Below are 26,571 nucleotides of genomic sequence, written 5' to 3' on the forward strand. Positions count from 1 at the left end.
CTCTCAATAAAGTTATCCCTCTTGGAAATAAAGAAAATCAAAGTTAAGCCATCTTTAAATAAGTCTGAATTAGAGCAGACAGAATCTGGATACTACTATTGATATCCATGGTGATTCTTGGCTTTTATAGAATATAGATCTTTATCAAAGTCGTTTGTCTTAAAAACTATTAAATATATACTAATCAAAACTAACAATATTGTTCATTAATAGAAGAAATATTATATATATTCATAATTTTGATTTATATTTAATGCATTTTTCAATAGATCTTCCTTCCCCGATCTTCCACTGTTGGTGGACTTTCGTATTGGCCTGGCCGCAACCGAGATGCGAACGGGTCGCTTCTGTATTGGATGGACGACGAGGCTTGCCCTTTTCTCTGCGACTTCCCGACGCTTTGGGACCTCGGTGCTGACTCGTTTTGCATTTTAATTTTGCCCGGCGAGCGATCTTTTTCATCATTATCATCATCGGCGACGTCGTCTTCGCCGCTGTTCGGCATCAGTTGCTTGTTTATTTTTTATTTTTGATTATTTTTATTTTAAAGCTGCTGCAGCCCGATACGTTTCTTATATATATATTTTCTTTTTTCGTTTTGTTTTTTATCGCCACTTGTCGGCCATTTGGGCGTTCATTTGTCCCTCCACCGTCCCTTTCAGCCTTATTGGGAGCTGGTGCTGGAGGAGCCGGTCAAAGTCAAGTCAAATCGAGGGACGCATTGAAATTGCGGCTGGCTCTTATTTTGGGACGGGGAGTTTACTTTTATTTAATGAAAATTTGCATGCTGAATGCTTAATTTGCCGCACTGAGATATGCGATGAACTCGCCGATTTTGGGAGCGGTTTTGGAACGATTTTTTTATGGTCAAAAGGTTGACAATGCGAGTGGAGAATGGAAAGATACAGTTTAAAAAAATAAAAGAGATTAACTCTTTTCTTACTATATAAATAAAATAATATTCCAATTAATTCAATTTTCTCCATTAAAAGGAAGTCCAAATATTTGAGTTTATTCCAGTTTAGTTAAAAGAGAATAATGCTAATCGATCTCAGAAATTAATACAGGCATGCACTCGTAGTAATTAGCATTATTATGTTAAAATTTTATTCCCCGAAATCCGATGTTCGTTCGTGAGAAGGCATGCTATAAAGAAATGTGGATTTGTGAGATGTAGCCATAAGAGAAAAGATTAAATCAGTTAATTTATCAATAATAAAATCACAGCAATAGGTTAAGCGAATAATTATTATTGTGAGCAGCTTGTGCAACTTTAACTGACGTCATTAAAAACCCCCAATTCTCTCTCCGGTTTTTGGGTGACTGTTCGATCATTTCAGTTCTGCCTTTTACTTTTTACTGATTTTGTGTACATATATAACTTTTTGTGTTTCACAATGTGCATGTCGAACAGAAATTCTCGTTTTTGCATGCTAACTGCGAGTGACCAAAGCCAAAGCAAAAGTCAAAGGTGAGCCAAGATACGGGGAGCCATGACATCATGGCTGCTGAGATATGTACCTGACGACGGCCAGTCCGGCAAGTGAAACATCAAGAAAACCAAATGGACAAACACTGCTCAATCTAATTAATCCATCACAGAGTAGCAGAAAAATGTCTCACGCCCATAAATAATGTTAAAATACCAAAGAAAACAGAAACAACGAAGGCAAAGGTCTGGCTGAGACAAATTTACGGCAGGCGCGGAGAAAAAAAGTGGTAATAAAAATACAAGCCCCAAAGAGGCAAAACAAAATCGTTTGATCATAAACTGCAGCAGCAGTCGAAACAGTAGGCCACAAACTCCACTACTACTACTGACCAGTAACTCATTTTCAGGCGTTGACAGCGCACTGCCAACAAAAGGCACAATGGCCAACGGCCTTTCAGCGCACAGACCACTGGGAAATATAAACCCAAAAAAGTAAGGCATACACAATAACAAATAAAATAAATGAAAACAAATAGAAATGCCGGAGGAAAATTGTGGGATTAGGTTAACTTTTGAGATACCCTTTTAGTCATAAGTTTCAATTAGAGGTTTAGATTGATTTTGGGGGTCTGAAACTATGCATAATTTAAAGTTGCCAACGGATATGAGGAGAAGTTCTTATTAAATTATAAGATAGATCGTTTTATAACAGAACTTAAAATATGCAAGACATATTTTTGAAGCATATTCCAGATTTCACTATCAATAAAACGATCTAAAACCAGATTCATAAGCATCAAGAAATATTTAAAAAAAGATGTATTATTATTTTATTTTTAATATCGTATTACTTATATGATATTAAATAGATTTCGAATCCTCTACAATTTATATATATTTTTTTTTGTATATAACCAATTCTATTTACTTTACAGTAGAATAATACAAATTGTTCATTGGGTCTTTAAAAAAAATATAGAAACCTCCATGATTTGTACGTCTTTAGAGAACATACACAATTGATACAGTTTTAAAATCAATCGATTTTTAAAACATATCACACGATCACCACCTGTTATCCAACTCCACCCATAACTATAGGGTATTAAAAAACCGCTCAGCAGTAATACCGTAAAACGATAGTTGAACTTTCAACAGCTTTTGTTGTCATAAAGCCATGAAGTTGGGAAGCGAGTGAAGTTTAGAGGGGAGAAGAGGCATATTCGGAGACGACTTACCGGAATAACACCAGGCTGGCCATACTACTGTTGTCTCCGTATCAATTTCCTTCATTATGGGGGCTCAACATATTGTCAAACCGACTCGATTTGCCCTCTCTGTGTGGCGATCCGCGGCTGTTCCTGTCACACTGCTGGCTGCTGCAAGTAAAGTGAAGGCAGGAAATAAAAAATAAATAAATAAATACTGTAGTGGGCAAAATACGAATAGAGAGAAAGAGAAAGAGAGACTTGCGGCCAAGACAAATCATGGGGCTTATAGAGTTATTTTAACACTTTACGCTCGACCACTTCTTCAATTAAGTTGCCAGGTTTTGTTAGCCGTTTCAGTTGTCTTGACCATTTATGCTGCTAATTTATCTCTGTTCGCATTGTCCACCAGGCCCCGGTGGTAATCATTGGTAGTTTGTAGTTGGCTTTATGTGGTAGTTTCGTATGTGTTCATTTAGCTTGGCTTTGGGTGTTTGCTTAATTAATTTGCTGGTTGTCAAATTGTACCTGCAATGACTGCTTTTTGTTGCTACTTTTTGTTTAAGGTTCACCATTAGTGTTTGTAAGTTTTTTGTTATTTTAGTAATTAAATTATATTAATTGCAGTGGTGGCTAATTTTTGGTTCTGTAATTTATGATAAAAGAGATAAATAAACCATAAGAATGTGCTTTATAACCATAAACGCACATAATTAATCAGTTATATAATAACATTTTAATACTTTTAAGCTAGCTGCCATATCTTATACAATCAATTTTAACGACGGCCTTAATAGATTTTGACAGACCATAAAACTTCCGCTAAATAATAAATTATTAGTAAGCTTTTTTAATTCTTCACAGATATGATAATACGAAATATGAAGTTATCAAGAAGTCTTTTAAATGGGTTCAGGATCAACTAATATTTTATTTATAAGAAAAAAAGCTTTAGTATAGTTTAATATTAGGTTTACAAGCTAGGGTCGCTCCAACTTCAAGATCAAAAGTCTCGTCAAAACTTGATCTAAAAAAACGATAGAAAAATGACAAAAAGTAAACTTGTTTCGATGTGCCTGGCTAAAACTGTATCGGAACTTTAACCTTTTCTGTTTGGAACGAAACAAAAGAAAAGTTTAAGGTCGCTCTCCGTTGGCTATCAAATATTTAAACAGCTTTTGCATTTATATTATGCATTTGTTTCTCGTTTAGGTTTCGGTATCTATTTCTTTTAATGTTTTTTTATGAGTGTGTTTGTGTTTATTTTTTTCTCAAAACTCAAATTGAAATTTGAATTTACCTTTTTGATTGTTTCGACGTTGATTGCCCCAACAATTGTCTATTGTTAGCCGTTCGACTAACTAAGTGAAGTGGCAGACTGACTAATTGAATATTTGACAAATTGTCAAGCGTTTAAGTGTAGCCGGGATTTTAATTCCAATATTATTCGTCACTTTCAGTTTGAATAGGATTATTATTATTCCGTCAATTATTCATATTTAAACTAATTAATTAGATATTCTTGAAAGCAATCTAGTCTTAGCCACTTGTTTGCACCTAATATTTTTGGCTTATTTTACTCACTCTACCGCTTTTGGTTTCGGGAGAGATAATCTAATATACTTTTGTATATTTTGCACAATTAACATTTGTTGTTTTGTAGCTTTGAACTTTCAAAGCATTGTTTATTGAATTTTGTTTGTGACTCTTGACTTTTAAACTTGATTTTTTGCGTTTCACTTTTTTGTGGCTCTCGATATTTGCATAAGATTTCGGGATTTCTTTCTTCGCGGCGTTATCACTTGTCGCGCTCTCTCACTTTACCCTGTACCTCTAGGCTTTTCTCTATCTCTAGTGTCTCATTCATTAATGGCTGGTCACGTGCGCAGGCTTCTCGCAAAAAATAAAAACCAAAGAAGAGATTTGTATCTCGGCTGTCAAAATGTCGTTAGACACGTGAGTTCGTTGTAAAAACTAAAAATAAAAATCCGCGAGTGCCGCGAGATTGTGCTTTTATCTGCTGTGCGGTGTATTTTTAGTTGGGATTAGTTGCGACGTTTCTGTGCACTTTTTTCTCCTGCCGTTACCGTTACGCTTATATGATTTACACTTTTTCAATCTTTCATTTTTTGCACAACGCCCGCACACAATTTAATTTCTCGTCACTCGTTTTTGTGTGTACTTTTTATCAATGTGAGAAGTACGATTTCGTACTGTATTTACGCGCGCCTTGGGTTAGGGATCGTTGATCGCGGATCGTGGATCGTCGATCGGGCAACTGTCGATCACTGATAGTGCCGCAGATCTCGAGCTTTTTTCACGTTGACCGCCGCACGAACGAAATCGTACTGAACACCGATTCGAAAGAGCACGAGAGCGCCCCCCCAACAAATAGAAATACGAAAACAAAAACGAGAAAGAACGCAACGGCGGAGAGTGAATCGACTAAGGGATATCCTGTTACACGTAGTCTTTAATAGTTCTCAAGTACTGTGTACTTTTTTACCCAAATGAATATGACATAATAAAAGTTACTAAATATATATTTATTTTATTTTTTGAGTATTTTGAACATATGTATAATGGACCCATATCATGGGCTACGCTTCACTCATTCAGTCATACCGACGAGCCGGCATTCCCTCCCATTCTACGACTACTGGGTAACAAAAATTAAGGAGAAGAGATAAAGAGGAAAAGCGAAGAATCGGAGAAACAACAACAAAACCACAAATGCCCCAAGCCGCTAAAAGCACACACGTGCAAGCTCAAGAGGCAGAGAAAAAGAGAGAAAAAGCATCAAAGAGCCGGAAAATCAGCTGTGTAGCAAAACAAACGGAGCGAAGAGAGCTTAAGAGAGGGTCGCTTTATCAGTACAGTGAGTTCTTGCAAATTAAACAGGTGCATAAATATATTAAGAGGTATTTTCGTAAGTCTTTACAATAGTTTATTAATGAAGAGAAGAGAGAAATACATTTGTTAAGAGCTAATATATATTATCTTATGACCTTATCGGAGAGGTAAATTCTCCAAACAGAATACTGATTAGTGTCCACTGTGTGTCATGCTCTGCAGCGCAATGAGTCTCTTCTTTAGCCCCACCTGACCCTCTCGCTCAGATCCCCACTTTTGAACTGCACACATAACCACACACAGCGACGAGGGTTCACGAAGGTCAGCTGGTCAGAGTTCAAGTGGCGGGGGAAATGAGCTGGCGAGACGATGGAACGAGAACGCCATAAAGTCATGGAGAACGACAACAGTAATTCTACAACTTCAGAAAGGGGGGAAGAAAAGGGTTAGGGGTATCAGGGAGTCGAGGGTCGGGGCTGGAGCTGGTGAATAACAAAAGTGTGGGCGTGTTCTGTAACTGCACAGCAAAAAAATTGAAATAAACTTTAAGAATTGGAAAGGAAATTAAATTTAAGGATATATCATATATGTATGCACAAAGAGTCTTGGAATATTAAATTATCTTATATTACGCTTATCAACTCGGAAATAGTGTTATAAGTTATGTAGCAAAATTACTAAATCCCCAAAATATATTTATTTTTTAAAGTCATGTAGTGGTTTTTGCCTCAGTTTTTGTTTGTAAACGGAGGCATATCTGTGTCGTCGCTGGCCATTTGATACTTTGGCCTCGTCACTCGTCAATCAGCTCGAAAAAGCGAGGGTAAAGTGGGAGGCAGTGGGTGGCAGTGGGAGTGAGAGTGGGTCGGGGGGGTGGACAGGCATATTGCAGTTGTTCGCCGGGCGGTGTTGCGTTGCACTTTCGTATTTGCCCAGTTGTTGTTCGATTGAACTTCGCAACAAAGCCAACAAACGGTCGAATAGGAAACATATGCATATTAATTGCCCATATCGCATTATTCTAATGAAAAGATCGTTGTGTTCTTTTGTTTTTCACCCCCAAAGGCTGGCAGAACTTTTCTTATCGAGAGACGACAAATTTCAATGTAAATGGAAATCGATTTCGATCAAAACTGGACGACGACCTGCACAGCAACCTCAAGATCCCGCAGACGTCAAATGGATAAGATTTCTGAATTCGAAGAATCAGATACCCTCTAAAAAAATTATTAAAATTATAAAAGATCAAATGAAGCGATTTGCTTGTCTGTTACTTCCTTTTGTGTTTTAAGACCTTACTAAAATATTATAATCGAAATTTTGAGTATCATTTTTTATCCTTATATCTCCACTTTTTGAGCCCCAATGGTAATACTCTCTGGGCCAGGGTATATTAAGAAATTTATATACATAACTCTATATGTGCGGACGCGTACGGTCCCATACATATACAATAATATATGTATATATATATAGCCAGCCTGCAGATGCGAGATCCGCACACTTAACCCAAAACGAGACCAAAAAGGCGAACGGAGGCGACCGGGCCATGACGGGATGAGATCTCGGCGACGACCGGCGACCTGAGTTGGCGGCGAAATATTTTTAGAACTCTGCGACCGACGGCGACGACATCGGCGGATCGGGATGAGGATGATGGGGCCAGTGGTGGGGACTGGGGGCCAAAGGCAAAGGGGACATGCATATATTGTGTGTTGGTACTTCGGTATCTGTATCTCTGGCAGCCCCAATCCAACTCAGGTCTCGGTTTTTTTCAGCTCGCACATACAATATTTTTGTTCGCAGGGCGCTCGGCGAGAGAGCGAGAGGTCAGAAGGTCTGTGATCTTTTGCAAGTTCGCTTGAGCGCAAAAAAATTCCCCGAACTGCCAAGAAGAACAAAAGGCAGCCTGGTTTGCCCTGGCCTGGCCCGTTCGAGATACATTTCTGCTGCTGCTCAGTTGTATATAGATCCCCATACTTATATGCGGTATAAGCACCGTGTATATGTGTTAGCCAGGCAAAAAGTCAAATGACAGCAAACTTTCGGTTAGATAAATAGGTAAATATAATAAGAGATGTATCTATTTATCCGCCAGATATGCGCAGGAACAAAGCGTTCGAATAGAGTGTATTTTGGATTGTTTAGAAACTTCTACAAATAAGTATCAGAACGTATCTTAATAAGATTAAATAGCTTAGCTGCAGGCCGAGTTTGCACTAATATATTGCACAGTTTGCTGATACCTTCGCTACTTGATGTATTTTGATAGCTTGATGGCGCAAAGTGTTATCCCCTTGTTGTTTTTGACACATTTCCGATTGCAATATTTGCTTAAGTAGTTATCACCGGCTGTTATTTTTGATTGCAACTCGTAATATTCTCATTTTGATAAATAACAGATATTAAGTCACTGGGAAGTAATTATTTTAATAATTTCTTTTACAACGAAACTTCATTAAAAAAAAGTCCAATATATGTATGTCCTTAAATCACAATCTTATCTCCACCAACTGTAATTGATCTCGACTCAAAATGAACTTTTTTCCAGGGTGTAGGCCATATATTCTCGAGCCAACATATAAGTAAAATCCCATACAGCAAACGACATCCACGCAGTACATCAATGAATCAAATATGTGAGCAAAAAACTGAAGAAAGAAAAACGAGCTCGAAAAAACATAACAGGCGGATCGAAGAGGTGAGAGGGCGCAGTATCTTTCACAAGAAATAAAGTAAAATAAAATAAAATAAAATGACAGCGACTACAGTTGACAACTTGGAGAGAAGAGAGATACCACAGAATGCCGCCGCCAGCTTGGCTGATGAGGGGCAAGTCAAGGTGTGTTGAAGTATTGCCCGTGTCTCGGCCGCATTTGTGTGTGGGACGATCACCGGAGTTTGGCCAAATCGCAGGCCGGAGAAAGAGAGACGGCGACAGATGCTAAAAAAAAGGCAGTTCGACAGTTCATACCAATTGACTCGTTTGCCAACACGCGTCTCCAGCAGGGAGCAGGCCAACATCCCAACATCTAAAATATAATGGGAAAAACTTGCAATGCACATTTTGGACAGAGACAAATTATCGGGGATAACACGTTCTTAAACTGTCAACCACTGGAGCATAGTAATCTTTCTTTTTCGGTTATGTATTCCATTAGGTTTTGGAGCAAGATGGGTGCGGATTACTAATAAGGTGTTGATGTGAAAGCGAAATGAAATAGAGTTCAAGTCAGGCAGATTTATGTTGGATTTGAATTATGTATCAGATACTGAAATTTATTTGGCTTTTAAACCAATCATTTCTCGAGGAAAAGGAAATATTTGATCGCATTCTCAATACATTATCTAAGTTTATTCAGGCTGACTAAAGTAGTACCGCTTTGAGGTCAATATACTCATCATTCTCTTTTTTGCCTTGAAAAATGTTTATTGTTGAGATAAACATCTTGATTGTAGACCAAACTTTTAACAATGTTTCCTATAACATTAATAAGTTTGTGATAAATCTTATAGACTAAACAATAATTCTTCTAAATAGCAAAGCACATTTATTCATGATAGATTAATTTCATCGTATTGCTAGAGATGCCTATGTTTACTTTTTAAACTTTTTTGGTCCTTTGTCTAATTTGTATTTAAACTTTTGAGATTGATATGATATTATATTATATATTTTAATCGTTAAAAGAAGGAAACCTGTATTGCAAGTCCGTTTCTTGGACTTAGTTGCATCCATGAATCTCTTCCCATTCTGGAAAACCTTTACCTTTCATTTGATAGATCTTTGTCTGAAAGTAGACCCCACTGCCTTAGGACGCTGTTTGTCACAATGTCAAAAATGTCGTGGGTTCGTCAGTCAGTCTGTCATTCATTCAGTCAGTCACCTCCAAGCAATATCGAAGCGTTGGCGCAGCCACACACACAAAACACACACACTGGCAAACGCAGACACTTGCAGTTTGTTGTTGTCTTTTTTTTTTTGCGCGCATCTAAAAATAAAAGCAACACTGAAAATGATAATGCCAAGCGCCCGACCGACTGAGTGACTGAACGACCGATCGACACCGACACCGACATCGACCAGACCTCAAAAACGAACGCCCGTTTGCCCTCACACACACCGAGGCACAGCACACGCAGCCCCAACACACAGATACTCTCGGTGCGACACACATGCAAACATGTCCCCAAAATGACAGCGACATATTGCGCGCCTCGAGTTCACTTCATCCGCGAGTTTGAACCGATCTGAATATAGTCAGTTTCTGCGAGAGAGTGTGTGTGGGGGCTATCTGGCATACCCGTGGATATATGTAGTACATATATGCGGATGCTTGTGGACGATATAGCTTTTGTACTGGCTACGAGACACACGCTGCCTGGAATTGAATCTTAGAGTCCGCCTATAGCTAGGACCTACAGTGTGTGTGCTAGCAAAATCTATCACCTGGAAAGGTCCTCTTTCCAAGCTGTCAAAAATATATTATAATAGAAAAATTTGAAATATTATCTACAATTCCTGGAGAGTCGTTTTTAAATTAAAATCATAGTGCTAGCTGAATTCTAACTTCCCTTATCCCTATAGTGTATAGCACTTTTTTTATATCTGGAATTATTATTTATTTATTAATAGGCATTTGACTTTATATATTAAATTAAATAGTAGGATGAGAAAAACAGTTTTTAAAATATTTTAGGCTTAGTAAAATGTTTACTTTTAATTGAAAAATTCTTTAAAATTTCCTTAAACATATTTTTATGTTGCACTGTAGAAACCTACGAAAATGTAAGTTATCTTTTTGCAATTTTCAGTTTTTCTGTTAACCAAACTACAACTCAACTCTGTGTCAGACGACAGACTGACTGCAGAGACTTTTTAGCATTGGACATAGAGCAGAAGAGGGACCCGAGACCGAGACCGAGACCCGGGGACCTGGCATCCCAGATCTGAGACGGGCCAGGCCAAGTCAAGTCGATGTCGAGGCGTGTGGGCAGCATCAGTGTGTTGGGTTCAGATCTTTTACAGTTTTTTTTGTTGGCATTATTTTTTGCATGTTTTCTTCATTTCATTTTATTTTTTTTGTTTTGCACCAGTTTAGGTGAAGCCTGTCGCCGGGGATGTGGGGCAAAAACATGGCAGCTACAAAATCAACGGACGAACGAAAACTCCAAAGGCAAGAAAGACGACAAAGATCGCTTTGGAGCGGAGCAAGGGTTTGTCGAAGGGGTCGAGGGGTCAGGGGTCGACCGGTCGGTCGGTCGTGTGGCAACTGTACTCGAAAAGTGACACCTGCACACAGGCACAGTCCCCCAGGAGGAATGGAGGTCAAACTTAAACGAGGCGGAAGCGGACCGAGCCGAGTGTTTATGGTCATGACTGACAATGTTGTTTGCGTGCTACAAGATCGGAGGAAAGTGGTGTGCTGAAGACTTTGAAATAATATCCTTATAAGCAACCAAAGGCAGCATGACCATAAAACATGCATCGTTAGGGGATTGTGATATAGTGTGAATCCTTTAAACAGTGAAACGAACAGCTGTTCTTTAGAGAAGAAAGCCTATATATAATCAAAAGACAAGTATATCCACCTAAAGTTAGAGGACTAATCTGAACTACTTTACACAATCAAACAAACATAAATAAATAACAGTTTAAAATTCTTTAGAAATAATATTCAATTGAATTTTAGATACGTTCGTTTGTTTTGCTTTGCTTCTTCCCCAAGCGTAATCCAAGCCATGGGTGATCCACAGCCCAATGACCCTCATCTCAGCTGCTCACTCACCCACTTATGTATCTGAAGGCATCTCTCAACTCTTGACCTACCAAAGCCAGACCCAGTCTCAGATTAACCAAATCCGATTCCAAAATACAAAACAAACAAAACCTGTGTAAGCCATAAAAAGATGGGAAAAATGCCTAGAGACGCTTCATTCATTGCATATAAATATTTATATTAAAAATCAAAACAAAGTTAAGAAATTAACAAAAATATATATGCACGCATTAACACGTTTCTGCTATAAACCAAACGGAGCTCCTAAAAACAGCAACACCGATGTAATAAAATTAAGGAAAAAGTAAAGATTTAATGCTTAAATCTTAAATGAGACAAGTTGAGCTCCATCGTATTGGACGGGCCATTAGTAAATTTATGCGTCTGGAACAGAACCAAATAAAATTGGTAACAAGCCGAGAGTCAAACGTAAACCAGATTGAGGGAATAGCACGCACAGCCCTGATGAAATGTCCATATTGTTTCTTTTTTTTTCTCCCAGCTGCTGACTCTCCATTTTAAGTGGAATCCAAAGCGAAGAACAAAATGTTAACTAAGAAACCGATGAAATTCTGGAAAATTATTATTCTGACCTTTTTTGGGAAGTCTCGTCTCAACTTCCGTTTAGTGAATGGAATTTGCAAAGCTCATTGAAAAATCACGCAGAGGGTGAGAAGCGGCTCGGATATCATCATATAATCAGGCACATAACTGCTTACCTCAAAAACGCTCTTGTCACTCGATAGAGGCCCCGCCGAAAAGCGAGAAATGAAAAGAAAATCCCCAGGCTGGCATCGTAAAAAAAAGATAATAAATAAAATAAATGCTAATAATAACAAATTCAACAGTTTCCTGCGGCTCACATCTCCCTTCCCATTTTTTTTCCGCCGTTTCATGTCATTAGCGGACTCCAAAGTAAATATTTGACGAAGACAAACGAACCTCTGCCGCACAGCAACTTCATCATCATCCCATAACCCGTTCTCCCCGATATAAGGAGGAAAAATAATAATAATAATAATAAAAAGCAAGTGACGATCACTTTGAGGGCATTGAGGGCGTTTTTGTTTGCCGAAGATCGCGTCGCGGTTCCCTCTTGTTGTTTCCATTTTTAAGATGAGTTTGGGAGTCGAGTAAACCGATATCGGGCCCAAGTTTCGTCTTTGGCTTTTCGTTTGCTGACTGTGACATTTTTGTCACATGAACTTGCCGCTGCGATCACAGCGATCCTCCAACAGCAAAAGGGGTAACTTGAAGTTTACTTTATGTACTCGCCACACATTCTGTCAGCGTTTATTTTGTTCGCCGCGGAGATCACAGCTCATAATTGAACCGATCGTTCGCGTTTTGCCACGGTCTCTGATTTTGTTTTTTGCTCGTTTTTATAATTTGATCTTTTGACAGATCAAAGATCGCTGCTGTCTGAACCCTAAGGTTAATCACTGACCGCAGCGCACCACAATACGTTTTGCTGTCGTTGCTGCTGCCGGGGTTTGTTTGATTTGAGCCGCCGCATGAAATCATATTTCTCCATAAAGCATCATCCACTCTATATGGTATAGTATGCTGTATAGGTCTGTCTCCCAGCTCCCCCAGATGATCGAGTGCCGATCTGGGCGCCCACACTCGATCGCATGTGTGTGCCTACAGCCACAGAGAGTGCCAGTGTGCCGCCGAGTGCCTGCCTGCCTGTGTGTTAATGATCGCAAATGTCGTGATTTTAGCCGAGTGGGTTGAGTGAGGTGCTGAACTTTAATTAAACGCCAACCGAAATGTGTTTTTTTCCACATTCTGAACTTTGAGACGTCAACTGCAACAGCCGGGCAAATGCACTGCATCTCGGCCAGAGATCGGTTAATCAACATTTGGCCCGGCCGCGTGTCTCTTTTTGGGGGTTAAAGCACACACATAACTCTTGGCACATTCGCATAAATAACCTTCGAAAATTCACTGACATTAATGAATAAAACTGAAGTGCAGTAAACTGATAGGTCGACGGCTATATAGTCAGCAGCATTCATAGCTTTGATTATTCTATTTCTAACTAAAGTATTAAAACTTTTTTAAAATTTAAGAAGATAAACGAACTCGAATATCTTACCAGTATTAAACATTTTTGTTATGTTAAAGTTAATACAAAATTATGAGCATCGCTTTCAAAACACCTGTTATAATACTAATATTCCCCTAAAATACTTGAGGGAATTAATGTTCTTTATCGAAACACTTCTATTTTAAAACTTTCTTTAAAATAATTGTGATTTGTAAAGATAAGTCTTAATTTAAAACAGTTGATTACTTAAATTTTACTTTCAAAGAAACTAAAAGGTTCAAACAATCGCAACAAAAGCCAGCTGCTGAAAAACACATTCCAATTAGGCAATTCTTCCGAAGAACTCAATGAGCCATGATCCAAAGAAACAGTTGGACATTACCGCTCACAAAACCACGGCTGAATCACATGAGTTTAGTTCAGAACTAAGTTAGCGACAAATACAAAATTATAAAAATAAACGAAAAAAGGCAAGGCCAGCGAATTTGGCGAAGAGGAAGATGTGTGCTGTAATCAAAAATGCGAAATGCAAATAAAATGCAGGTACAGACTTACACACACGTAAATGGCGACGACGACAACTGTAACAATAACTGTAAGCAAGCGGAGACTTGGCCAAAACAACAACTACTAAAGTGGCAAAGGGGGGCGCCAAGTGAAGGTGAGTGCGCTTATCAGGCCCAAAAGCAAACGCAAAAAAAAATTAAATAACAGAAGCAACAACAACAAACAGCAAACGCCGGATATGAGCGCCACTTAAAAACTGTAAAAACAATGAACAAGCAACAAGTGTACGGCGACGAACAGAGAGACAAATAAACTCAGACAGAGGGGGTCCCAGACACAGAGAGAGCGAGTGCCAAGTTAGCACTTACCGTTGCGAAGAGAGCGCGGAAGAGCCAGGTAGCCATTTCACAGGCAAGCCAATTAATGAAAGCGACAAAATGGCAAATAATACTTTGGAAAATGTCCAAGGCAAATGGTCATAAAGGCCAAGCAAAGTACGGTGCGACCTGACATTTGAAAGAGCTTTTTTTTCAGGTTCATTATTGAATATTATTGATTGAAATATAAATTATTCTTTTCAATTCTTAGCTTATTTTCAAATTTTTGTTTAACTATAAACTGAATTAACTTTGAAGTTGGCTTAAAAAAATTCACAACACCTTTTAAACGACCTTTCAAAAGGTTTCTAATCTACAAGCGAGGAATATAATAAATCTTGGGAATAATTACAATTACAAAAAAATTACAAATATTACACCCAAAGAAATTAATTTTTTGTATTGTTACAATGGTAAATAATTCTGTGATAATTTATTTTTAAAGACATGTGTATGTATATATAAAAATACACGCTGGACATGTATATTGGTCAAGCGAGTTTTACCCGCGGGAAATCCCAAATTTTTCATAAACCATAGCCGTTATCTTAAGAGAGAGGTCACTGTAGATATGCGGGGGAGACGACACGTCAATCAAATGCACAACGGAAGAGCGGATGGCAGAATACAAGAAAGGAGGGGGAACTGGGCGTAGAAAGAGAAGAGCCCTGCGTCGACAGCAACGCTGGCAGAGGTGGACCGAAACAGTTACATACTAATTGCAAGCATGCGTCGACGCAGCTTTTTGTCACCCGCCCGTCGTCGATGTAATTGTGATAATAATTGTAAGTGTAATTTGTAATCGTAATCGCTGTGGTTGTATTTGTGGCGGCTCAATCAAATGTCTCACTGCGCAGCATTTACAGTTGCTCGCGCGCGGACATTTGCTGAATCATTTGTTTATGGCCGAATCAAGAGTGTGTTTGTATTAATTACCGTTTTAAGCTGAGATGGTCTGCTACGATGGACTCCCCTCCTTTTGAAAATTCTGGGTGTCAAACACTTCAATTCAAACTATTTTTTTTTTCTTTTATGTGGAGCAATTGATAAAGCCGCTCATGCACACACTGACACTCTGCCGCTGCTGATACTCACAGAAACACTCGCGTCTGCTCACACTGGTACTTTTTTCGAACGTAATAATTAAGTACAATATTTCACTGGCACTTGTTGCTGTTGTTGTGGCTGGTTTCTAAGGCTGGCCTGGCATGCAATTAAATAAACATTTCTGATGTGTGTTTGTGTATATGTCTTTCAATCGCAATAACAATTCGTCGTCGATCGTCGCGTTTTGATTAATTGTTTAAATTACGTTTATTATGATTGTTTGACTGTTTATTCGTTCGGACGAAGGGAGTGAGAGCGAGCTGCCGCAGCGAACCGCACTCGAGCGTCGCAGAAATAACTGTGCAGCAGCAGCCACCGATCGGTCGTCTTTTGGGGGCCTTCGTTCTCCGGCGCTCTCTTTTGTGGACTCCACTCTCCCAGGCTCTCGCGCAGAGTGCATGTGGAGGGGAGCACGACAAGTGGCGATTACAGCAACAACACCAACAACTGGTTGGACGACTGGGCGTATGAATGAATTCCGTTTGGCACGCTCTGCTTTAAGAGAGACAGAAAGACACGAGAGCTAGGATGAAAAAGAGCTCCACCAGAGCGAAGAGCTCCATCGTTTTCTCTTACGGGCCCCTTTTTATCGTATAGCAGGTTATTTCTGGTGAGTGATTATTATCATTATGAAGTGATCTGATTTGCTGGTGATATTAAAGTCAGGCCGGTTAATAATTACACTGGACAGCAAATAAACTAAGAAAATAAGTCTTTTGACTTTTTAAATCATAATACATTTTATAATGGACAACTTCTAATAATTAATAAAAAGAGTAACTGTGTAATTCTTAAAGCAACAAAAATCTGATGAGTGAAAAGTTTGGCTATAATGAAAATACGTAATAAAAAATTGGGGCACTTTTTTTAAACATTACTTATATTTTATAAAAATAAGATACATAAATAAGTAACATTAAAAAATAGATGTGTATTAATTCATCAATTAAAATAAAATATTAAAAATAATACTCATACGTCATGTATGCCAGTTGAAATTTATTTTTCCCGTTCATTTCATTTTCACGAGATGTATTTTTCTAAAAAAGGTAAAATGTTTAAATAAAATCTACGCCGCTTTTATAAAAAATAAAGTATTTGACTTGGCAACGGTACGTATGAGTAATAAACTTTGAAGTCATACAAAAACCTTTATTTTCGAATCAATTGTATGTGAATGGCTTAAGTGCTGTAAAATCTTAAACTATATATAAAACTACATTTTATATGAACAACTTCTACTATAATGTATGTTCTCAGTTTTTGTTACCCAGTGTAATTATAGTTTTTAGAAGATTCATTCCAGCGGAAGAAGATTAAAATGCGCTTTAAATAATGATATGGTATATGATTAGAACAAGAGCGAATCGTGTTCCCGATGGGATCCATGCAGCTCTGTCCAGTTCCCCCATTAAGCCGACAAGATGAAGATATATCTCATATCCCCGAAGAGACTCACTGCATGAGGTGATAATTCACTTGTACATTGCATTTGCATTCGCCATTCCATTTGCCATTTGATCCCGATCTCCATCCCATGGCCATCCCATTCCACTAACTACGCTTATCCTCAATCAGCTAATTTATTTCCCTGGAAAATATCGCCCCCACCTAAAATGAGCCGAACGATTTTCCCTGCCCAAAGGGGCTCCACCTCCGTTCGAAACGGGGAAACCAAACAATTAAGCAAACAAAACGACAGTATGCGGCTGCTGCATCCACTCCAGCTAGTCTGACTTCTACTCCGACTCCAGATCTACTAGCTCCAACCCGGGGTGCAACTCCAACTCCAGCTGAAGCTCCAACTCTGACTCTTGATAGCCCCTCCAGATAGAAACTGTCAAACAAAACAAACTACACGATAGAAGCCAAACAATGCGGGGCTTCCAAAGTGTGCTGCGTTTTAATACCTGGCACTTGAAAGGGTACCAGGGTATAATCTTCAAGTGTTGTATATTATTTTGATATTTTAAACTGTTTTCAGAACTCTCTCTTTTCTTAATCTATAATATTGCTAAAAAAATATCTACTTTTATTTAAAATATTTAGATTATGTTCTATCAAAACTATGTATAGTAAAATCTAAAATGATAAAAACCAAAAACCCAATAAGATGGGGCGAAATACTTATTTTTTATATAATAAAATAGAAGTCATATAAAGCAGTTTCTTTGCAATATAAGGTCCTTATTGATATATGTACGAATACTTTAACCATTTTGATTACCAGGTATTTAATAGTCGAAACACTGTACCCCTTGACTGGCTGACTTGTTTATTTTTGCCCTGCCTTTGTCTTTCGGTTTTTGCATGGCAAAATGGCAAATGGAAGACTAAGTACAAAGAAAGGCGTCAATGACGACCGACCGACGAAGACTGCGATGGTGACGGGGCGACAGACGAAGAGGTGGAAAAAGACGAGGACTGACGTCGACCTTCGGCAACGCCACCAGCAGTAGCAGCAACAACAACTCACAAGCCACGTCAAAAAGGAAGTGGGAAAAAATACTAGTGAAAAAAGTTCAGCTCAACGAAAAGGATAGAGAGATGCATCGAATATAAATTAACTGCCATGAACGAGGTAATGGAGCAACAATAACAAGAAGAACTCTGCCGGCAGTGAGAAAAAATGGGAAACACCCTAAAATAATATCCTAAAACGATTATGAAACGGAAGTTCTACTTAAAAAAAGAGTATTTGGAGCCTTAAACTAAATCATTTTATTTATTAAACTATTATTTGTAAAAGATATCTTATTTAATGCTTTTAAACTATGTACCTTGGTTATCAAACTATGTTTATAAAAAATATAAATTGTATTGAATAGTATTCCCCATTTAAAAGTTCTTAGAGTGCATCGAACAGCGAATTGGTAACAATGAAGGCTGCACAAAAGGCCAGAAAGCAAAACGACAAAGCATAGCTGCCAGTGGGCGTGTGTACCGCTCCCCATCCACTTTCCCCCCTACTGAGCTCAGATAGCTTCCCCGTCCGTCTCTTTCCCGAGTGCTGGCCAAGTGCAATCTGTGCCGGCGATCGGCCAAGTACAAATGGTTAGGAGATGCAACAGTAACAGCGCAAACAGCAACAGCAAAAGCTGGCGAGGTCAAACAGCAATCAATAAAGGTCAGCGACTACCGCCAGGGCACGCCTGAGTGCCTACCGTCAATGCCGGATCTGGTGGCAGCCGAGGAGGAGGTGCAGCAGCAGCAAGAGGAGAAGGAGGCGGCGCAGAACCAGCTCCCAGCCCACACCCATGGATGGTGGCCCCTCCGTCTCTGCACCTCTTCATCCACGGCCTGGCAGCTCTGCCCATTCATGCGGCCCACGATGAAGATGCTTTATGTTGCAAATTGAAAGCTGGACATCCAATCGACTGGAGAAGAACAAGGCGAAGAAGCAGCAGCAGCTGGAGAAGATTGCTGGCCGGAGGATAGGAGGTGGGAAAGAGAAGAGGCAGGCCGACAAATGTAGACAGTTGAGACTGCGCAACTGCGTCAGAAGCCGGAGAAATAAGTGAGCGAAAAAGAGGCAAATGTGCCGGGAGATGGATTAACCCATTGATGACTGAGGTGGGTAATTGGTTTCTGCTTCGTACCTTATGTTTGGGTATAATCTATAAATGTGAGATGATTAAATAATATAAATCGTTGATCTGAGGTATCTATTACGATAATACAAATTTAAATATTTTGGAAATAATCCTTCTATTTTAAATTATTCCAGCTCTTCTTAATAATAAATATACTTAAATCTAACATATTTTCCATATTACAAGAACCTTACGTGTTTTAAAAGTCTATATACTATGACTAAGACATTTTTCGTTTATAATTTATTTTTAAGTTGTGTAATTATATTTTATTATTAAAACAATTAATTTTTAACCTAAATGTACCCCTTTCTTGTGCAAGCTCTTCTGTTTCATCGACTTGCTTTTGCTTCTAAATAATTGAAACCCGTTGGGCTGCCAAGGGGTTAATTAACTAAATGGCGGATGTCGATGACTGTGGCATTAGGCGTATGTTTCTTGGCTATTCCCTGGCGGCTGCCCCTGCCTCTTTGGTGCCTCCTGGCAGCCTCCAACGACCAAATCAGCCACCGTCCGGCGACCTGTCCCGCCCCTTTCCCTCACGGCTCCGCCCCCGCAGCTGCAGCTCGGAGCTGAAGCTGAGGCTGAAGCTAAGGCTGGAGTTAAAGCCGCAGCTAAAGGTAAGGCCAAAGTAGATGCTGATGATGATGATGATGCTACCAAGTGGATGCATCTCTTGGCGGCTGCTATCTGCCTCGCTTTGGCATCCACAAGATATTTTTAATGGCCCAGCTTCCTTTTCGCAGATGCTCTGCTACTTTGCTTCTGTCTTATTTCTTATTTTTATTTTTTGCTGTTCTGATTTTTGTGAATGAAGTTGTTTTAGATACTCGAACACACACACACACACACACAGACGGGGATCAAGGGGAGAAGTAGCACCATTATCGCACGGACATGTCGGCTGGATGTCGCGGCTGCCCACCGCCTGCTCCTGCTTCAGTGCTGCTGCTACTCCTCCTCTGCCACCACCTGGCCCGCTCCAACGGCGGTGTGTGTCACCTGTTGATGGATTTCGTTGTTTGATTAACATGAAATGGCATCGCAATGGCAGTGCAATCCCAGCCGATCTTGATGCCTCGAGTGGAGTGGAGCCGCCGACCGAGGGGCCTAAGTGACTCCGTCCCGGCTGGATTGCTTTGCTTGGCGGATAGTTAGCCAAATGTCCGAGATTGATGAGGTGGATGGGTTAAGTGATGGCCCCGAGTGGAATGGTCAGAGCAAAGCCTTGGCTTTTGATGGATTTTAAAGTACTTACTCGAGTTCCTTCTAAAAGCCCACATTCTTCACAGTTAACGAATTCCAGGGAGAAGAATCATTTGCGAACTAATTTTGGCATTAAAGCATTATTACTAATATTTTCCGAAATAAAAATGTAATTGTAATTTTTAAGATAATATTTAGAGCCTGAAAGATACAATAATCGCCTGTTATTTTGCTATTAACGACAAATTCTACTTAAATTATGTTTACTTTCAAGCTGCTGCCGCCATTAACGGACAATAAAAATAAGGCATAACGGACAATAAAAATAAGGCATATCCAGGTAGATCACACCTAGTAACATATGGCGTTATGGCGTCATTAGAAAGTAGTTAGGGTTCACTCCTTGTGGTCTACCTGAGGCCTTTTCATGGCCCTATAAATTGACTCGTCCTTCACTCCTTCGGCATACTTAGATCCCAACTGCCAAGCAGTCAAGATGTCCAGCTCGAAACTCGCTCTCCTCATTCTGGTCGTGGCCTGTTTGATCCTCATCGCTTGGGCCCGGCCCCGATCCCGATCCTCGATGTACAATGAGGTCACATCCCTGCCGGCGGAGCGGCAGTTGAGCAACGAAATCCTGGACCAGATCTCGCCCATGAGGAAGCCATCCAAGAGGCACTTCTTTTTGAAGCGGAAGATGACGATGCAGCGGAGTCCCTTCCTCGATCGGTTCTACAATATGCCACAGCCCGAGATTGCTCCAGGTGGAGCCAATTATTTTGGTAACGATGTGTTGCCGCTGTCCACCTATGAGATCCTTGAACCAGAGTCCTTTTATTAAAGGATTCAATTTAATCAATTTAAGCTTCAGACAAGTTTTTTAAATATTCCTTTTGTGAGTAAATTAAATATAATTTAATTATAAACTAGTAAGCTAACGAATTCTATGATTGGAAATAAAAGTAATGCCTCTAAAATACTTGTTGGTGTTTTAAACATATTTTTTAAGGATAGCAATATTAAATTATCATCAGATGGAGGGGGAAACCAAAAAGTAAAATATAAATTTAAGAACCCATATATTTATTACTTTATATCCACCGCCATTCGCTGCCATATCTCCCAGTGGATCTGCCATTCGGCTAATCGAGCCACCGCCACATTTTCACCCATTCCGCTAACAACAATCAACACTCGAATCAACAACAATCTGGACAAACTACAACAACATAATCAACGCAGGCTATCCGCCTGAGCCTTCTCCCAATCCGAGAACAACAACAAAATGCTTAAATACGCAACAAAAAAAAAAAAAAGAAACAAAAACGAATCGAATTGAGAAGAGGAGCATCCCAAATGCCATGTTGGAATCCATGTAGGAACATCGGTGCTGTGCGAGTATCTGTGAGTGCACATATCCCCAAGGAACGAATGTTTTGAGCTTGTTCCTCTGGCCGGAGGACAAATCCATAAGGCGGAGAGCCAGGGCGCGGGGCGAGTGCAACAAGTGTTCCAAATCAAAACGGAAGCGGAGCCGAAGCTACGGCCGCTCCTTTATGCCACATATGTACATGGCTTTTTGGTCCGACATGGCAAAAGCATTTGGAAAATGTAATTTACAACGCTGGACGCAGAGAGCAGCGACCACTTCGCACACACACACACACTGGCACAACCAACTGGAACTGGTGGTCAACTTTGGTCGGTCGCATCAAGAGCCACTCAACCTCAAAGTTGAACGGCATCGGCAGTGGCCGAGGCTAAGGCGGTGGCAGCGGCTTTGGCATCGGCATCACCTGCCACCGATCTCACACCGCTCTCACAGCTCCAAGCTCACAGCCAGCGAATCGCGCCGGGATTGAAATCCAAGATGAGGCGTTGTACCAGGCATCGCTCATGAAATACCCTTTTTGGATGGATTTCCCGAAAGGAAGTGTCTTAAAATTAATCGTTTTTGTTTTAACTTAGCTAAGAGCCATTAATTTGGTTAATTAATTTAAAAAAAATCATACATTTACCTATTTTTACTAACCCCCTAAGGCCAGTTCACTACCAATCCAAACTAATACAGGGTATGCCGAAGAGGAAGAAGTGCTCAGCTGAGAAGAACAAGTGAGCGCAGATTTTAATTTTAACCTTTTTGTTCCCATTCCACTGCACTCCTCGACGATGGCTTCTGTGCGCCCAATGTTCTGCTTGCTGCTGCTTCCTTTTTTTCTGTTTTTAATTTGCTGCACCGCTTCATAGAGCATTTTTCATTAAATTCCTGAATTAAGGCATTCCTCCGTGGCCTCCCATTGGACACTGGTCATGTTCTGGAATAAGAGCAACATAGCAACATTGTCCAAGAGTCCGACGGTTTGGGCCACGACCAAGTGGAGAAGTGCCTGTGGCCACTGAATGTGAATGCAAGCCAAAGAGCCACGACACCGACTACCGGTTACGTTGGGAGTTCGAGAGCCAATTGGATCACACGCTAAGAAAACTGTATTTATAAATGATTTACAAAAGCCAGCATACAATTACGATCCTGAAAATATAGGAATTATAATAAATGGCTTATAAAATCCAAGGAAATTGCTAAGAGTATTAATAAATATTTTGGCTACTGGAGTTGTAGTAAAATTTATTTGTGCCAATTTAGTATATATAATTTTTAATATTGCCCAAATTTCTCGTTTCCTTGCAGTGCAGCAGGAATTTCATATTTCTCTTGATTCTGTTGTTTCCTCTGCCCTTTTGTGGCAACTAATGTTTGGGGCATTGAAAATACTGAGATCCACGATCGTCTGCTTCAAATTCAAGCCTCTGGTAACCTTTCAAAAATTAAATCGGTTTCTAAAGTGTTTTATGATGGCCAAATATGTTTGATGAACATTCAAAAAAGGATTGAGATGTCTGGGGAATCGAAGAAATTTAAATTTTATATTGGATTTAAGTCAATTTACTTGAATTGAATAAAAAAAAAAGTTACATTCGATGAAAGAGAATAAAAATAATTTTATTTTTGGATTATTTTTGGAGCTTCAGAAGGATTTTTAATAAATATATTTCCGCAATTTTCATTATTTCAATGTATTTTTGTATTATATTTATACCCTTGCAGGGTATTATAATTTCAGTCAGAAGTTTGCAACGCAGTGAAGGAGACCTCTCCGACCCTATAAAGTATATATATTCTTGATCAGCATCAACAGGGGAAGCATTCTAGATATGCAAGGAAGAAATCGATTTTTTGGCCATTTTTGCAAAATTTTATAAGGGGTTACATCATTAAAATTTTTGATTTTGATAAAAAAATTGAATTTTCAAAAGTTTTAAATGAAGTATGCAGATTTATTAACTGTAGAAAATCTTGCACAGAACTGTTTTCCGATTTAAAATTAATGCTCTTTTGGCCGAGTTATGATATTTTTAATTAAAAAAAAATCAAGAAGTTTTTTAATATAAAAAATCCGATTTTATAATACAAAATAATATTTTTCCAAGTCAAGGAATCATTTCCGACCCCATAAACCATATTTATTCTTGATCAGCATTAACATGCGAAACTTTCTAGACATGTCCGGAAGAAATCGATTTTTTGGCAATTTTTGCAAAATTTGATAAGGGGTTACATCAGTAAAATTAGCAAAAATGGCCAAAAATTTTGATTTCTTAAAATTTTAAATTTGGTATGCAGTTTTTTTAAATTAATAAAAACTAACATAAAAACATGCATTTTGGCTTAATTATGATATATTTTTATTGTTACCTGCAAGGGTATACAAACTTTGGCTGGCCAAAGTTAGCTTTATTTCTTGTCAAAATTTTTTTTTGTTTTTTTATTATATTAATTTGTCCTTTTATTTAAACTTTTCTCTTTAGTAAACTTTCACTATTGCCAACTTAATTCAATATCGACTGTCGTAAAGCTCCCTGACATTGGGCCAGAACAAATCCATGCATGCTCCCTGGTCGGGATCCCGATATCCAGGCCCAGCTGGCGGCCTCGAGCACAATTCACTTAAGGCCACCGTAGAGAGGCATTGAATCCATGAATCCAGAGCATTTTTCTAACTTCCTTTTTGCCAATAGAACAACAAGACCAGCACAAAGCGCCGCGGATAAAGTGGTATGACAACGACCACGAGGAGGAGATCCGGGAGGAGACTGCCAGGCAGCCGGAGAGATGGGAGCTGGAGATGGAGATGGAGAAAGAGCCAACCGGTGGCGACCCAGAGCTATGCGGCTAAGAAACGGGCGCAAGATCAAGCCAGGTGAAGTCAAGTTCGAGTCACCAGGCTTGCCGGTTGCATAGTTGACCAGATCAGGCCGAGCCAGCCCAGGCCAAGCCAAGCGATTCCAAAGTCTTGCCAATCCATTGGCCAGTGATGAGCGTGACTCGTGATGGGAAGATTAAATATGTACAGAAATGAGCGTAAATTCGATTAGGTTTTCAATCTTAAAAAATTCTTTACAAAATAGAACAGTTCACAAACATAATTTAAATCATTTTTCGAAAAACACTTATAGAATAAATATGGGTAGTTAATTCAAAAGCTTTTAAGATGGTTTTAAATAATAAATACATATATTTACCACTAAACACACAACACAATTGAAATGCTTAAATTACTAAATTTAGTATTTGAACAAAAGAAATAGGAAACAGGAGTATATTGTTTATCTTACATCAAAATAAAATTAAATATATTAAAAAATAAACGACCTTTTATTAGACTTTTATTATAACTTATCAAGAGATAAAAAATAAACTCTTATAAAACTTTTAAAAACTACTCCAAGCAATGAGTAAAAATACTCTATACCCAATTAATTATATTTTTTTAACCGAGGATCGTGTCACGCCACCATCTCCAGGTGGAGGCACCAACTAGATACAGATATGCGCGGCGACCGAGGCTGCTGCTGCTGCGACTACGCGGTTGCAGATACACTTTAGGGGCATGACATGACTCGCATACGAATTATTATAAACGATCTGGCGCAAAAACTAACAAGCGATGGGGCCGGCACTGGACTGGAGTGAAGTGGAGTGGCCTGGAATGGAATGGACCTCGCTTGGTGCTGCTCGCTGCTCTGTGGGATGTGGCCAGTGGGAAGTGCAAAGGCGAGGGGGGGGGGGAGCTTGTGGCGATGGATGTGCCTGTGGATGCGGCGGCCAAATGGGCGGCAAGGTGACGCGAGAGGATGGCGGGCGACCGACGGACGAGTTATGGTGGCCAATTGCAAAGTTAATGGAGTTTGGCTACTCCAGCAGCGAAAAACCAGCTGGGACGGCCGGGGGATTGGGAGCGGAATCGGGATCGGGATCGGGATGGGCGCAGTATTTGTTGCCGGCGAGCGGATGCAAGCCAAAGAGATACAGCTACTAGTTCGCGACTCGGCCAAGATTGAACTTAATTTTGCACAAATGCAATTTATAGAAAATTGTTGCCACTTGTTTTCACGTTGATGGCACTCGGCCCGAGTAGATCAACGGGCGGAGGAGTGGAGAGGTGGAACCGAGGCCGGGGCAGAGATAATAAATGCAGGTAGCCATTGGATTCCTGGATGCCTGCAGCTCGGCCATTATTTAAATTTTCCCCTCCTCTGGCGGCGGACTTGGTTTTTGCAAAAATTAACAATTAAAATGTCTAATGGCAGAGATGCTGGCCTGGGATCATAAAGGCGCGCTGCTGCCCCATCAGGTAGGTCGACTCGGTGTCTGTCTGCTCTTCTCGGAACTTCCACTCATCAGCCACGGCAATTAGTTTTCCCTTCGCGTATTTGGTCCGGGATCGAGGTTCATCTGCAGATCCGACTAGGATCGAGTACTTTCTGCAGAGGAAGTGGAAATTGCCGAATGGATTAGCGCTGAATGGTTTATTGTCGAGTCGCGGCCATAAAAATTCGCGTACTAATCCATCAGGGAATGTCGTAAAAGTCTCTCGATGGGTTCAGGTAAGGGATTGGATTTCGCCCCGCTTCTGGAGCTATAAAACCACGCACAGCAGCCCGTCTTTCACGCAGTCGCGATTTGTCACAATATGCTAATTGTTCGCTACCTAATCGCTTTGGTCTTCTCCGTTTTCATGGTGGCCACCTCGCTGAAGATCGAGGAGCGCCTTCGGCGCTGCCATGGCTACAAGATATCCACACCGGATCGACTGGTCATCAAAATGGAGCAGCGGGGCGGAAAATGCAAGTCCAAGCAACTGGAGAAGCGGCGTTTACAAATCTAAGTTAGTCTAACAGGAACATGTGATAAGGACGCAGGAAATACTCGAAAGGGAGATTTCCAAATAGTGATAATAGAATCAGAGATCTATGGAAAATAAAGGATACTGCCTAGAGGCAAAAGAATATATTAAATATTAAATATAATAAATAATATAAATATTAAAAATAATAATTAAACAAAAACATGAAGTATTCATTATAACTATTGCTAAGCAAATAGAGAAAATTGT

The 26,571-nt window shown here is 39.7% G+C and overlaps 3 protein-coding genes across 6 annotated transcripts in view; 2 read left to right on the top strand and 1 right to left on the bottom strand.

The window, feature by feature from the left end:
* Positions 1-15,605, bottom strand: part of Samuel (SAM-motif ubiquitously expressed punctatedly localized protein) — a 58,796-nt gene extending 43,191 nt beyond the window's left edge. Inside the window, exons 1-2 of one of the 4 annotated variants that reach the window (XM_017177316.3) lie at positions 15,147-15,605; positions 2,671-2,808 (exon numbers count right to left, since the gene is read on the bottom strand). In XM_017177316.3, the coding sequence (XP_017032805.1) occupies positions 2,671-2,725 (55 nt within the window). In that variant the 5' untranslated portion in view covers positions 2,726-2,808; positions 15,147-15,605. Of the gene's footprint in view, positions 1-2,670; positions 2,812-3,940; positions 4,978-15,146 lie in introns of those variants that run through there. The other 3 variants (XM_017177315.3, XM_070283556.1, XM_017177317.3) reach the window with 3 other exon arrangements.
* Positions 15,606-20,424: 4,819 nt separating this feature from the next.
* On the top strand, positions 20,425-20,957 carry LOC108081996 (uncharacterized). The gene is made up of 2 exons (XM_017177240.3): positions 20,425-20,456; positions 20,590-20,957. Exon 2 carries the CDS (start codon positions 20,613-20,615, stop codon positions 20,955-20,957), a length of 345 nt encoding a protein of 114 aa, XP_017032729.1. The 5' UTR covers positions 20,425-20,456; positions 20,590-20,612.
* Positions 20,958-26,148: 5,191 nt separating this feature from the next.
* LOC108081999 (uncharacterized) lies at positions 26,149-26,343 on the top strand. Its single transcript, XM_017177242.2, has one exon. It carries the CDS (start codon positions 26,149-26,151, stop codon positions 26,341-26,343), a length of 195 nt encoding a protein of 64 aa, XP_017032731.1.
* Positions 26,344-26,571: the final 228 nt, after the last annotated feature.

Source organism: Drosophila kikkawai, chromosome 2L (genome assembly GCF_030179895.1).
Source record: "Drosophila kikkawai strain 14028-0561.14 chromosome 2L, DkikHiC1v2, whole genome shotgun sequence".
Classification (NCBI taxonomy): domain Eukaryota; kingdom Metazoa; phylum Arthropoda; class Insecta; order Diptera; family Drosophilidae; genus Drosophila; species Drosophila kikkawai.

What these genes read in the sequence shown, in the direction of transcription:
- LOC108081999 (XM_017177242.2), top strand. Translation starts at nt 26,149, where the DNA reads ATGCTAATTGTTCGCTACCTAATCGCTTTGGTCTTCTCCGTTTTCATG.
- LOC108081996 (XM_017177240.3), top strand. Translation starts at nt 20,613, where the DNA reads ATGTCCAGCTCGAAACTCGCTCTCCTCATTCTGGTCGTGGCCTGTTTG.